The sequence below is a fragment of the Lampetra planeri genome, chromosome 21 (assembly GCF_965212315.1).
Source record: "Lampetra planeri chromosome 21, kcLamPlan1.2.h2, whole genome shotgun sequence".
NCBI classification, from domain to species: domain Eukaryota; kingdom Metazoa; phylum Chordata; class Hyperoartia; order Petromyzontiformes; family Petromyzontidae; genus Lampetra; species Lampetra planeri.
The window spans coordinates 1,305,880-1,319,590 of record NC_136127.1 but is presented as its reverse complement, the minus strand read 5'-3'; the positions used below and the strand labels follow the sequence as shown (position 1 = coordinate 1,319,590).

Below are 13,711 nucleotides of genomic sequence, written 5' to 3'. Positions count from 1 at the left end.
ACAGACTTTTGGGGCAAGTGCTGTTCGTGAGTAGCACTTATGAAGGCCGGTACGGCACACAAGGGGATGGGTGGCTAGCCCCATGCCCGACGGCCATTGTCTCCCTAGTAGTAATGTTTACACATTGCACCAGGTACCCATTTGTGGCTGAGTCCATCTAGGGGAGGTCCAGGACCGGTTCAGATAATCGACACAAGTGTCGGCCGTGAGTGGGAGTTAAACCCGGTTGCCGGGTTTGTGGTGCAGCGCACTAACCGCTACAACTACCGCTCCTCATGTAACATGCATACAAGAACCCACAAACACACGCAAGAAAACAGCATGTGCAAGTAAGCTGTGTTCACTTAATTATCATCACTAGCCATGATCAATCCACTGCTGGATGAAAGTCTTCCCAAGTCATCACCATCCCTCACGTTACTGCCATGCATCAATACAACAAGAACTTGCACATGAGCTAATTAAACGCTCTATCTCCACAGTGAACCTCCTGCACATCTTCCCTCCATTGGCTGATACTCTTGACATGAGTGTTTACCAATGAACGGAATCCCTTCTCGTGCCTCCAATAACTGTCCTAGGCATACATGTTATTATTTCTGTCATTATTTTATCACGCTTATTTGTCCAGAAAAGCCTCAATGAGTCTGAATACTCTTTTGTACGAGTAGCCTACTCTGTGTAATCCCAACTGAGCAATTTGCTGAGTATTTTTTCAGCATAGGTATGTCTGGTCCATACCAGTTGCATTGTATATTTTTATAGATTTTTATTTTCAGCTTACTCCACTGTATTTTCCAGTTGTGTCCTTGTGCATTATTGTATTTATTAACTTTAGTTTTGGTCAAATTATCTTGAGCCCCACTTTGCAGTTTACTCACCTGCGCATGTCACCTAAAACTAAGCAAACTCGAGGCAGAGTTTCGGGGATTTGAGGCTTTCCTCGCTAAACAAGCGTAACAACAACGATCATAGTTATGAGAGCGAGTGACGATGCGAGCGCTGAGCTCACGTTGTGTGGCGTGTAGCGGTCCTCATCCCCGACACCAAGGGGCACGGCGACGAGGCGCTGGAAGGCTCGCTTGATGCGCTCGTGCTCGCCCAGCGCAAAGTAGCAGAGCGTCAGGTTGAAGGCAGCGCGCAGATCGGGGCTCTCGCTCATGATGTGCTCGAAAGCCGACACCGCCTCGGTGTAATGGCCCACGCGCAAGAACGCCACGCCAATGTTCTGCATTATCTTCATCCTGCGGGAGGCGCAGAGGTTGAGAGCGAGGCAGCAACACCGTGTTATTTTTTTAACAGGAGTAAAGTTAATATGCACAACTTTAAATGTAACGTAAACTAAAATAGAATAACTTTATTGGTACCGAGGATCCCACAAGGCCATGCGGGAGGGCGTGTGACAGTTTGGCGCCAGCTATCATAGAGTGCGGTGGTCGTGTCGCTACAGTTCTTTGCTGTGAGTAGAATGCCTTTAAAATCAGCGGCGCTATGCCTTTCTAAATCAAACTAACTCTGAACCGCTTGTGCATTCCGAGATTCAGCGGTGAACGGCACCACAGCCTGCAACTTGCAGTCATATCGCAATGGGAAAAGGTTTAATAAGCATGGGTAAGACACTGATATGGCAAAAATAGTATTTGATTCACGATGAGAAAGTAAATGCTGCCCTTCACAATTATATAATAGGGGAAAACTCCTGGGGTAACCAGATGGTGTAAGTGCGGACATTATCAGAGAAGTGACACCAGTTGTTGGAACAAAATAAGTGGACCTATTTACTAAATACAATTCTTTGCTTCAAATCAAGATTATTTACTAAATGTTTACACTGAAATCAAATACCTTGATCACAGAATCGTTCTTCAGTTCATACGGGATTATAACACTGGCTTTATAGACCAATTAGCCACTCATCAGATGGATACAAATTGTCCTTAAAAATTATTGCAACAGGTCACGCTTATTACACACAAAGGTGCTTGTCACAAATGAATCACAATACCTCGCTGATCTTGTCAAGGAACATAAACCATCGCAGCGGCCTTTGCTAATCATCGAAAAAATATGGTAACTGCATCGCGCGCTTTCAGATGCGCTTCTGCGGTCATCTGGAATGCTCTTCCTTTCAATATTAGGAAGAGACTGGAGCTATGCACTTTTAAATAATCTATATTGAAAACTCATTTCTTTAGAATAGATTTTTGTGTTTAGTTTGTTGTTCTTCCCCCACACCTCTGATTAGCACGGTTGGCTACATACAGTGCGAAAGAAGATCAACACAAGTTCATACATATAATTGTATAGGCCAACTGACCATATGTGAAAGCTGGGTTTATAAAAGGTTCCTCTACAATCAACCATATTAATGCTTTCAATCAGATTCTGGAAATGATAGCATAATACCATTACATCTAGCCTGTTAAGATTACAATAATAATTAGACATCTAAATTATATTAAAAACATAATATGATACTCTTAGGTTTTCTCGGTAAAGTCACGTAGGTAAAAATAAATAATAAAATATAAAAATATAAATAATAGTAGAAATAAAAAGTATATATCACGCCGTTTCAGAGGCAACACAAGTCTCTGTCATCAGGTGGGACCGTCACAGCTGGTTACAGTAAATCACGTCGTGATTTATAATTTTTATTTCTATTATTTATAGTATTTTTATTATTATTATTTATTTCTACCTACGTGACTTTACCGAAAAAACCTAAGAGTATGAATCCTTGCAGTCACGAAAGATTCAAATCTAGAACATAATATAATGTTTATTTTTAAATAAAATATGAGGAAGCTTATACGAGGTGTAATACTCAAAGATTCGCACGAACGAACACCCTTTGTAACGCAGTGGGTTTTCGTGTTCTACTTGCTTGTGCGTTCCACCAACCTTTGCCTCCAAAGTTCTAGACTAGTGGTGTGCCATCATGCTTAGCTCAGATGGAGTAGACAGCTCCTACCTTGCTGCACTCAATAGCATTCAATGCAAATAAAGCCGGCAGTCACCCATTCAATTCAGTCACTCGCTCACCGGTGGTCAGTCACCTCCTTATCACTCTTCTATCGCTACTACAACCATGGTCACTGTTTCCGTGAACTTCACTCATTGCTTGCTCCACGCACGCTGACAACTCGGTATACCAGACTGCCCGTTGCATCTCATCCACAGTCTGTTCAACCATCACAGTACAGGTCACAAAACACACACACGTTCACCCACCCATCCACTCACCCACCCACTCACTCACCAACTCACTAACTCAGCTATCCAATCGTTCACTTAGCCACTAACTCAGTCACCCACCCACTCGGCAACTCAATATACAACACTGCAGGTCTTTTTTCCAAAGCTCTTAGAAAAACCTTGCTCAATTTAAGAAATGTTTTAACTCTCATTTGTTATATCTTTGACGGTGCTATTTGCACCGGCCGTTTGATGTTGGAATGTCCCTTGGCTCTAAGCTCAGCAACCACGTGAAATAATAAGTAATCTCAGCCAAGAGCAGAGGCTGAACGTAGCAATAATAATAATAACAATAACCGATTGTATTTATAAGTTATCATCACCTCATCTCTCGCTGGCTGGACGGCACCTGGTCCAGGGCCATGCGATAGAACTTGATTGCCTTTGGGAAGTTCTTTTGCTTGAGGTAAACATTGGCCATGTTCACCTTCAACCGACCTGATGCACACACACAGACACAACCATACATGAAATTTCAGTTTTTAAAACACCGTGACAAAATAAATCTGTAATTACCAAAAAAAGTAGTGAAGGCATGAGCAAGTAATATGCAGAGCTAGTTAATCATACCAAAATAGTAATTGAAGTACCATTTAATCATGAGATATTACCCAGGAGACTGTTATTTGTATAATACTATACTTCAGAGGTGTGGACTCGAGTCATGTGACTTGGACTCGAGTCAGACTCGAGTCATGAATTTGATGACTTGCGACTCGACTTGGACTTGCATAACAATGACTTTGTCCCACCTATGAGATGTGGACTCGAGTCATGTGACTTGGACTCGAGTCAGACTCGAGTCATGAATTTGATGACTTGCGACTCGACTTGGACTTGCATAACAATGACTTTGTCCCACCTCTGCTATACTTGTTATGAGTAGACACACTCGCGTATAAAATCCAAATACTAACAATTGAAACAGAATCTGCATGGTATTGTGCGAATTTCTACAATAACTCGCTCACCCAGAAGAGGCTATGTATTATTTATGTTCAGTACCCTGATCCATCAGCATCCTCATCCAGCCACCAATAAAAAAAGGATTAGGGTGGCCTTTAACATTGTCATGACTATAAAACTTGACAACTGCATAGTGGCTTCATCCCTTCTAAGGAATGAGAACAACATAGCAACACAATGCTCTTTCACATCCTGATATACAACAAAGTGGTTCCCAAGATGTTTAGCTGTCAATAGTTTATGATAGTTTATGATCGTTAATGGTTTAGTGTGGAGTTGTTCATGGATTAGCGTTATTCATTTTGAATGACCGTTTATTATTTACAGTTTTTCATTGTGTATGATTCAGGAGTGTTAATGGTTTATGGTAGCTTGATGTTCATGGAAATTCATGTTATAAAGTTGTTCATGACCTCCTAACCGGCTGCTGGAAATGACTATAACATAAATGCCAAAACTAGTCAATTATGTGTCAGTCGTGGATTAAATCCACATTGAAAATGATCTGCAGACAAATTTAAAAGAAGCCTATGTAGCTATGAAAGCCCATGTGGCGTCTTGCAAAAGATAAACCCAAAAAAGGGCTTGCCTAGTTAACTACATGCTTTGATTGTCGTTACCCAAAATTTCAAGACGAAACATTATTATTTACCTGATTACCACAGAATACATTTAGAGTACTTCCTTATTTAATGCAGTAGATGCGTTCCTGAAAAGTGGCGCGTGAAGCGAATAAATGCGTTCAGCGAGGAATTACTGTAAATACATTGCGGAGCATAAATAAATCAATGCAAATGTGAATCACATTTGCACAATAAAATGAGCCTGCAGTCCTCCTATGGTGGGACAAAAGACTTGAGATGAGGTGAATCCTCCCTCCTGGGCCTTAAACTCGAAGGCATCACCAGGCACCAACACACTCTTCTCTAAGCATTCAACATTCCAGTTAGAAAAACCATCCTGAGCTCCTGGAAAAATCATGGGGCCCCCTCATTAACCCTCTGGCATAACTCCCTATTCGCCCTAGCAGCGTTAGAACACCTGAGTCTGAAGCTGAGGAATAGGGAAGGGGAGTTCACCCAAATCTGGGCCCCCCTCGTGACTGCCACTCCAGAGACCCAGAGTCGACTTGACTGAACCTGAAATAAGACTGACTCCCCGCCCCCATCTTTCCCCCTTCCTTCCCGGAAGAAAGGGGATCTGACGCACGTACTACACAATGCTACGTACGGTCCTAAACGTCAGCGTTGGTTGTCTGTCCGAGCCACCGATGCCGCTATGCACCACTCACCTGTCGCAGAAGTTGTACACCACCCCCCCCCCCTGGTTGGATCAATACAAATAATTAACAAAAACAAAAATACTGAGATGAGGGTACGCCGCTAAGTACGGCGTCATTCCACACATTTACCCAGTAATGCCCATATGGCTCAGCCTAGCAGCTCAAGAAAGTAGTTGTGTCGTCGATCAGCTCAGAAACCGTGCTATAATGGGGTGCGTTCCGCGTTATAAGAGACGCATTCCACGTTGCGCAAAAGGTGTTCCCCAATAGATAAACCGTGTTAGAGTGAAAACACGTTATGTGCACACACGTTAAGTGAGGACTTACCGTATTTGACAGCAAATTAACTCGAAGTCAGCGATGTTTAACCAATGATTATTAGGCAACACACCTACAAGGCAAATGAGGCACTCACCTGCACTACTGAACATCTTGTTCTTGATAATTACTTGGTAGGTACTCAGTGCCTCTGAGTACATTTCATTAGCAGCGTACTGGTTACCCAAGTTAAACATCACCTGTACGATAAGAAACAGTTCACAATGACACAAACATCACGAGTCAATCGCAGCAAATTATGATATGACAAATGAATGTCCGTCAAGTACAATTCACAAGTGCACTTGAGTGAATATATTACCAAATAGAAGAACTAACATATCTACAAAGACATGTGTTGTTTCCTCTACTTAAGTCTATCAATCAAGGTGTCACTGCCATTACCACATCCACATTTCTAGTTGTCGATAGCAAAGTGGAGAATGAGCGGACGCACCAAATATTGGCCGAAATACCCTCAATACAAATTTCAAGAAAAGCAGCCTTATAATCGAGGACATCTTGAGCAGAATCAAGTAGAACTGAATTGACAATCGCAAATTTTCACAAGTTGTCCTTAAAAAATAAAACCTTCAAGTGGACAATCGAAAACAATCAGTTCAAGGAGACAGGGTGGCACCACCGCCTTCTTGGCACAACGAAGGATGGGAAAACCCAACGCTGTCACACCAGTGACGACCACATCCCAAAATAATACATTTTAAAAAATCACCTTGATATATTTGGATTATGCAGACAATGCAGGTTTGTTAACCAAGACCTTGGCTGGAAAACTGCTGCATTTGGCAATTTTATACGTGGTGGGATTTTCCAAAGCTAAGCGGAGAGCGGTGTGCCTACACCTCCATCACGAGTAAGATTGTGAGATGACAATGTGGAGGAAGGTAGATTACTTTTTCGTACGTAGGGATTAATGTGCATGACAGAGGTCAAGTGTCAATTGTGTAACATATCTGGAATCTGAAAAAATAAAGGAAGTCATGGTAATTATCAATGGAAATGACTGTTATGACCTCTCAATTTTAAAGGAAAGAATATAAGCTAATACGCCAATCATAATGTGATCTGCTTTTGATTTCCATCATCATCATAGATTGATCACCCAATTCACTGACAAAAATCTTACTGGATCTGATCCCAATCGTAAATGATTGTCAGCTTGATAATTGTTTTTTGTTTGCGATAATGCAAACAAAAAACACAACTCTGATAATGTATGCACTGTCCTTGAAGTTGATTGGTCCACACCCGAGACAGCTTTCCTTAGAGCCTAGTCTCACATGGTGTTGGACCAGATGACGCCAAAAGGCGTCATCTGGTCCAACACCATGTCCAACACCATGTGAGACTAGGCTCTAAGGAAAGCTGTCTCGGGTGTGGACCAATCAACTTCAAGGACAGTGCATACATTATCAGAGTTGTGTTTTTTGTTTGCATTATCGCTGCAGGTATTGTGGTCTATGCAAACATGACTCCTTGTAAAAAAAGGTGTCAGTTTTGTTGCCAGATAGAAGGGTAAAAAACCAATTATCATATTTTTTACTGGCAAAGAGGTTCCAAAGGTGATTGTCAGCTTCTTCTATAAGATCTCCACATTTGAAGTGTGACCCTACCAAAAGTTATTTTGGTCATTTGTTCAAAGCGCTGGCTGCCAAAAGTCATTGAGTGAGGTCAGCCAAATATAGACACGACTTGGTCATCAAAAACAAACCGAGTTGATGAATGTTGATAAACTGACATCGATGTTAATAAGATTGATGATGACGTGGGTGTCGGTTGTGTGTGCAGGATGGCGAGCATGCTGCGTCAAGCGAACGTACTTATTTTTTTGTATGGCAAGGTGAAACTAGTAACATGACGTGTACATCGATGATATTAGCCATTCAATATGCTCTGTGGAGGCTTGGTGGATATCGGCGATATTACCCATGAATCGGCAGTGTGGGCAGTGCTGGATCATGTGTTTCATGGTCTGTGAATAGGCGGTGGGGGCAGTGATGGATCATGTGATCCATGGTCTATGAATAGGCAGTGCGGGCAGTGTTGGATCATGTGATCCACGGTATGTGAATAGGCAGTGTGGGCTCTAGTAGCTGCAGCAGTCATGTAGCTGACTGTTCTTCATTATCCATCGATGAAAGAAGAGCGATCACATCTGTCATCCATGCCCTTTTCTGCAGCGATTGAAGGCTGCCCACTGAACGTGCTGCGTGCGGTGCTCACGGCGTAGGTGAGGTCGAGGTTAGTGTTGTCGCTGGCTGCCGCCTGCTCACGCTCTCTAACCAGCGTCCTCTCCTTGCGCCCCGCATCCTTCGCTTTCTCCAGCGCCTGCATTCGTGACAACGCCCACCACCGATACTCGTTTCTGTAGCTCGGGAGGGCAGAATCATCCAAATGTATCTATACTCGAGGAATCTGATGAGCTATAAAGCTCTTTTTCACAGATGTCAAGGAGGGGCAGGTCAGAACGTTACAACACAACAATACAATGATTTGGAGCTTTCGTGACTGCAGGAATTATTCTTTGGTTCTTTCGGTAAAGTCACGTATAAAGATAAAATAATAAATTAAATTAAATACTAGCATACGACGTTTCGATTGCAACACAAGCAATCATCATCAGGTATAAATTAAATAGAAACACAAATCTAGTATACTTAGAAATGTAATGTAATACAACAGAGAGTCGGATAACATAACAGTCAACACCCTATCTGGTTGATTACGTTCTTCCTGAGAATGCTAAATTTGAGAGAGAGATTAAACACAGAACCAGAAACATAGACAGACATATAAGCAGACAGATATCACAGAGATACATAGTGAGCAAACATAGGCACAAAGAGACACTACGCCTTTGTGTCGAGGCCTTAAATAGAGAAAGGGGGGGGCGGGGGTGGGGAGAGAGGGAGGGGTTAGAGAAATTAGCATGTCCATGAGTGGAAACGGTGAGTGGCAAGTAGGGGTCGGCACGGTTTGGCTCAAACCACCAAACCGCGGTTTGAACCGAACCAAATCGGTTTGGTTTGGCTCTGTTTGAACTGGTTCGGTTTGGTTTGGGGCTACGAAAACCGACTCGGTTTGGCTCGGACAGGGTGGAACCGGCTCAAACTAGTTTGGTTCAAGCCAACTTAAGAGGTTTGGTTTAGCTTAGTTTGGTTTGGTTTTGGTTTGGTTTGGTTCAGTCGTCGCTGGTTTGGTTTGGATTGCTCAATTTGAAACTAGTTTGAGTCGGTTCAAACCGTGCCGACCCCTAGTGGCAAGGTGTAAAAAGCTTGAGAGAGGGGGGCAGGGGCGGAGAGAAACGGGTTAGAGAAATTAGCATGTCAATGAGTAGCACGATGAGTGGTACGGTACGAAGGCTTGAAAAAATTTGGAGGCAGGGAGAGAGACACACTAAATTAACTAACCTAGCAAAAATTTCGAAATGTAATGCAATGCAACACAGAGGGTCGGTCAACACACAATTAACGCATAGCCTGGTTGATTACGTTCTTCCAAAGATTGCTAAATTAGAAGTTAAGTGTGAAATTTGAAAAAACACAGACACGAAGACCGATACACAAGCAGAGAGAGACAACGAAAAAACCCAGAGAGAGAGAGAGAAAAAAAACTAACTTAAAACTTCCTCGTAGAAGTGGTTCAAAATTGATTTGGAGCTTTCGTGACTGCAGGAATTATATTTTTTCAAGCTTTCGTACCGTACCACTCATCGTACTACTCATTTACATGCTAATTTCTCTAACCCCTCTCTCTCCGCCCCTGCCCCCCACTCTCAAGCTTTTTACACCTTGCCACTCACCGTTTCCACTCATGGACATGCTAATTTCTCTAACCCCTCCCTCTCTCCCCGCCCCCGCCCCCCCCCCCCTTTCTCTATTTAAGGCCTCGACACAGAGGCGTAGTGTCTCTTTGTGCCTATGTTTGCTCTCTCTCTATGTATCTCTGTGATATCTGTCTGCTTATATGTCTGTCTATGTTTCTGGTTCTGTGTTTAATCTCTCTCTCAAATTTAGCATTCTCAGGAAGAACGTAATCAACCAGATAGGGTGTTGACTGTTATGTTATCCGACTCTCTGTTGTATTACATTACATTTCTAAGTATACTAGATTTGTGTTTCTATTTAATTTATACCTGATGATGATTGCTTGTGTTGCAATTGAAACGTCGTATGCTAGTATTTAATTTAATTTATTATTTTATCTTTATATGTGACTTTACCGAAAGAACCAAAGAATAATTCCTGCAGTCACGAAAGCTCCAAATCAAGTTTGAACCACTTCTACGGGGAAGTTTTAAGTTAGTTATTTCTCTCTCTCTCTGGGTTTTTTCGTTGTCTCTCTCTGCTTGTGTATCGGTCTTCGTGTCTGTGTTTTTTCAGATTTCACACTTAACTTCTAATTTAGCAATCTTTGAAAGAACGTAATCAACCAGGCTATGCGTTAATTGTGTGTTGACCGACCCTCTGTGTTGCATTGCATTACATTTCGAAATTTTTGCTAGGTTAGATAATTTAGTGTGTCTCTCTCGCTGCCTCCTAATTTTTTCAAGCTTTCGTACCGTACCACTCATCGTGCTACTCATTGACATGCTAATTTCTCTAACCCCTCTCTCCGCCCCTGCCCCCCTCTCTCAAGCTTTTTACACCTTGCCACTCACCGTTTCCACTCATGGACATGCTAATTTCTCTAACCCCTCCCTCTCTCCCCACCCCCGCCCCCCCCCTTTCTCTATTTAAGGCCTCGACACAAAGGCGTAGTGTCTCTTTGTGCCTATTTTTGCTCTATCTCTATGTATCTCTGTGATATCTGTCTGCTTATATGTCTGTCTATGTTTCTGGTTCTGTGTTTAATCTCTCTCTCAAATTTAGCATTCTCAGGAAGAACGTAATCAACCAGATAGGGTGTTGACTTTTATGTTATCCGACTCTCTGTTGTATTACATTACATTTCTAAGTATACTAGATTTGTGTTTCTATTTAATTTATACCTGATGATGATTGCTTGTGTTGCAATCGAAACGTCGTATGCTAGTATTTAATTTTATTTATTATTTTATCTTTATACGTGACTTTACCGAAAGAACCAAAGAATAAACAATACAATGAATCACAAACGTGGTCGTTGACAAAGAAGATGGAACAAATGTTGAAAAAGCACATCAACAACAATCGTGGAGAGGTGCATGCTTACACTGAGAGACAGGAAGAGGAACACTTTGATCAGAACATTTCAGTTAGAGATATCATATTGACTAGTAACCCTTTCCCATTCTGATCATCCACGTGTATTTGTGCAATGTTATTAAATATGTTGTCTGTGGTCTACATAAAAAAAATAGAAATTAATAATACTTAATATTTACAAAAATGTTCTACTTTTAATACCCTTGAAACACATTGTATATTTTAAATAGTTTATAATTAAAAACGTTGATTTAGTGCATGTTTGAGGCTTACAATTATTCTCAGAAAGAAACAAACTTCCCTAGTGATGCAAGAGTCATTAAGGGGGAGGCGGATGTAATGAAAGCATTCCACGGTCTGCAACACTGAAGTTCAGGCAGAGTTACTGAGATTCCAAGCACTGCTGAGACACATTGCCCAAAATAAGATGAGTTGCCTGTGACCTCCAGCAATTGCTCACCATCGCATTCAGGTCAGGTAAATATAGAACGTATGATTAAGCCGGCAGAGTTAAGCTGTTAATTACACGATAAGCCAATGACATCAGGGGGGAACCGATAAAAGTGCCAGCGATCGCCCGTCTTGGCCAAAGCCACGTGTGATTGGCTGATGGAAGCGTGCGGCTGAGCTTCATGTTCTCCTCAATGCATCCCACCGATTCTTGCTGCCGTCCACTGTTGGAGGGACCGAGCAGCGAAATCAAATTGGAAGTGGAGCACTTGAATTTGTTTATCCCCCATTCCTTCTCCACCCCCCCCATTGTCTGATGGGTGTACCGAGGTGCAATTCCCTCCTCCTCACATATTTACCCCCCCCCATCTCTGCCTCACCTCTCTCTCTCCCCCTGTCAATTCCCCCCCTCCCATCTCTTCCCCCCCCATCTCTGCTTAAACCCCCTCTCTCTCCCCCTGTCTCTGCCCCATTCCTCCCCCCCATTGTCTAATGGGTGTACCGAGGTGCAATTCCTCCCTCCTCCCATCTCTACCCCTCTCTCCTCCCCTCCCCTATCTCTTCCCCACCCCCTCTCTCTCCCCCTGTCTCTTACGCAGCCCTTTCCCCCGCCCACTCACTCTGGAGCCCTTATACGCAGCTACATTTGGAGGTTTGCCCCCTCTTTTCTCTCCACCTGAAAAAGACCGAAACGTCGTGGGTTTTTTGCTTTTAATTTTTGTTTTCTATCTACGTGACTTCACTGAAAGAACCAAGAAGATGAACTCCGTTAGTCACGAAAGTTTTAAGTCTAAACATAGAAATCAAGCAGTCACCCCCTTAGGAGAGGCCGTATCCATTTGGTACGCTCAGTGGCACATCAGTGGCAAGTACGGTGAGCTTGATGGCCGTGCCGGTGCGACGCCATCGAACCCACGACCAGGAAAGCATGGGTTCGATCCTGAGCCTGATGCCTGTATATTCGGAGCTTTCATGGCTCTCTCCCTGTGGTCGCGTGGATTTTTCTCCGAGTCCTCCGATTTTTCCCTCCAAATTTAGAAACATGCCTTTAAAAGAATTTGTCTGCTACAAATTTCCACATGATAAGCCACTTCGCTGAGATATCATTTCTGAAAAAGAGCTGTATAGCTCGGTGGGCCTTAACTGGTAAAATAAAAAATAGTTTAGTTTAGTCTGTTGCCCACCAGTATTATTTTCTACAAGTACCAGACTACTGGGACATTCCATACGTTTACAGAGAGGGTGCAGTGCGCATGTGAATCTGTCAAGAGGTGCAGCAAACGCACGTCGGTAAGCCCCAAGCTGCCCTGGCCACAGTAATGGCTCAAGTTTGATGTTTGCTTTCACCAAGAGAGTGCCATATTGGTGCTGATTCTCACCAACACCCACTGTCAATTCTCCTCCTGGCAAGATTGTTAAGTCATGCACGCAACACGCGCTGTGATGCCACACAAGCTACAGAATTTTCCAGCTTGCAGGTGCACGCGTTACCTTTTCTGTACCCTACATGTACAGGTCTGTGTGTTTTAACAAATGCGTAATCGTACCCAAAGACTAAAGTTTACATGTGCGGCACCAAGCACGTGTGTTTTTACACCGATAGTATCACAATTGTTCCAATAGTTATGTCATGAGTGAAAATAACATTCTATCAGGACTTAAATGTGCCTAGCTGACAAAGCAGGATGCTAGCAGACAGTTCTGGCAGATGATATCACAGACGTACTCTACTCATAGTATCACTTCAAGAGGCACTCCATCCAGTACCAGATGAGCACTTGCATGCTATATTGAGTGTTTCCCAGAACATAATCAATACCACATTACACACTTTTACAGTCAGTAACTATGCTTTATTCAACCAGGAGCTGAATTATATAACCTTGTTGAGACACCTGTGAAAACTACTGGACATCTGTGAGCTGGGTTGCATTTAGTAAAAGTCTATCCCTTGGCACTGGCTTAAGCCAAATTAGTTGTGAAATAAATATTTGCGACCAAGTCCAATCCACATGCTGCACGTGTGAACCTGGGTCGTTGTGTGGATTCGAACCCCTTGAATTTAGCGATCCTGATTTCCTGCTCCAACACATATTATCTGAGATGTCTAGCCACCTCCCACAAGCTTACTCTGATTCTAGATTTGAAGCTTTTGTGACTGCAAGGATTCATACTCTTAGGTTTTTTCGGTAAAGTCACGTAGGTAAAAAATAAAATTAAAATTAATAAA

General features: G+C 42.7%; 1 protein-coding gene across 4 annotated transcripts in view; it reads right to left on the bottom strand.

The window, feature by feature from the left end:
* Window positions 1-13,711, bottom strand: part of IFT88 (intraflagellar transport 88) — a 95,059-nt gene that overhangs the window by 63,040 nt on the left and 18,308 nt on the right. For all 4 annotated transcript variants that reach the window (XM_078603707.1, XM_078603703.1, XM_078603704.1 and 1 more), the window contains 4 exons: window positions 8,069-8,173; window positions 5,922-6,024; window positions 3,582-3,696; window positions 1,013-1,244 (listed from right to left, as the gene is read on the bottom strand). In XM_078603707.1, coding sequence (XP_078459833.1) covers window positions 1,013-1,244; window positions 3,582-3,696; window positions 5,922-6,024; window positions 8,069-8,173 — 555 coding nt within the window. The remainder of the gene's footprint in view (window positions 1-1,012; window positions 1,245-3,581; window positions 3,697-5,921; window positions 6,025-8,068; window positions 8,174-13,711) is intronic.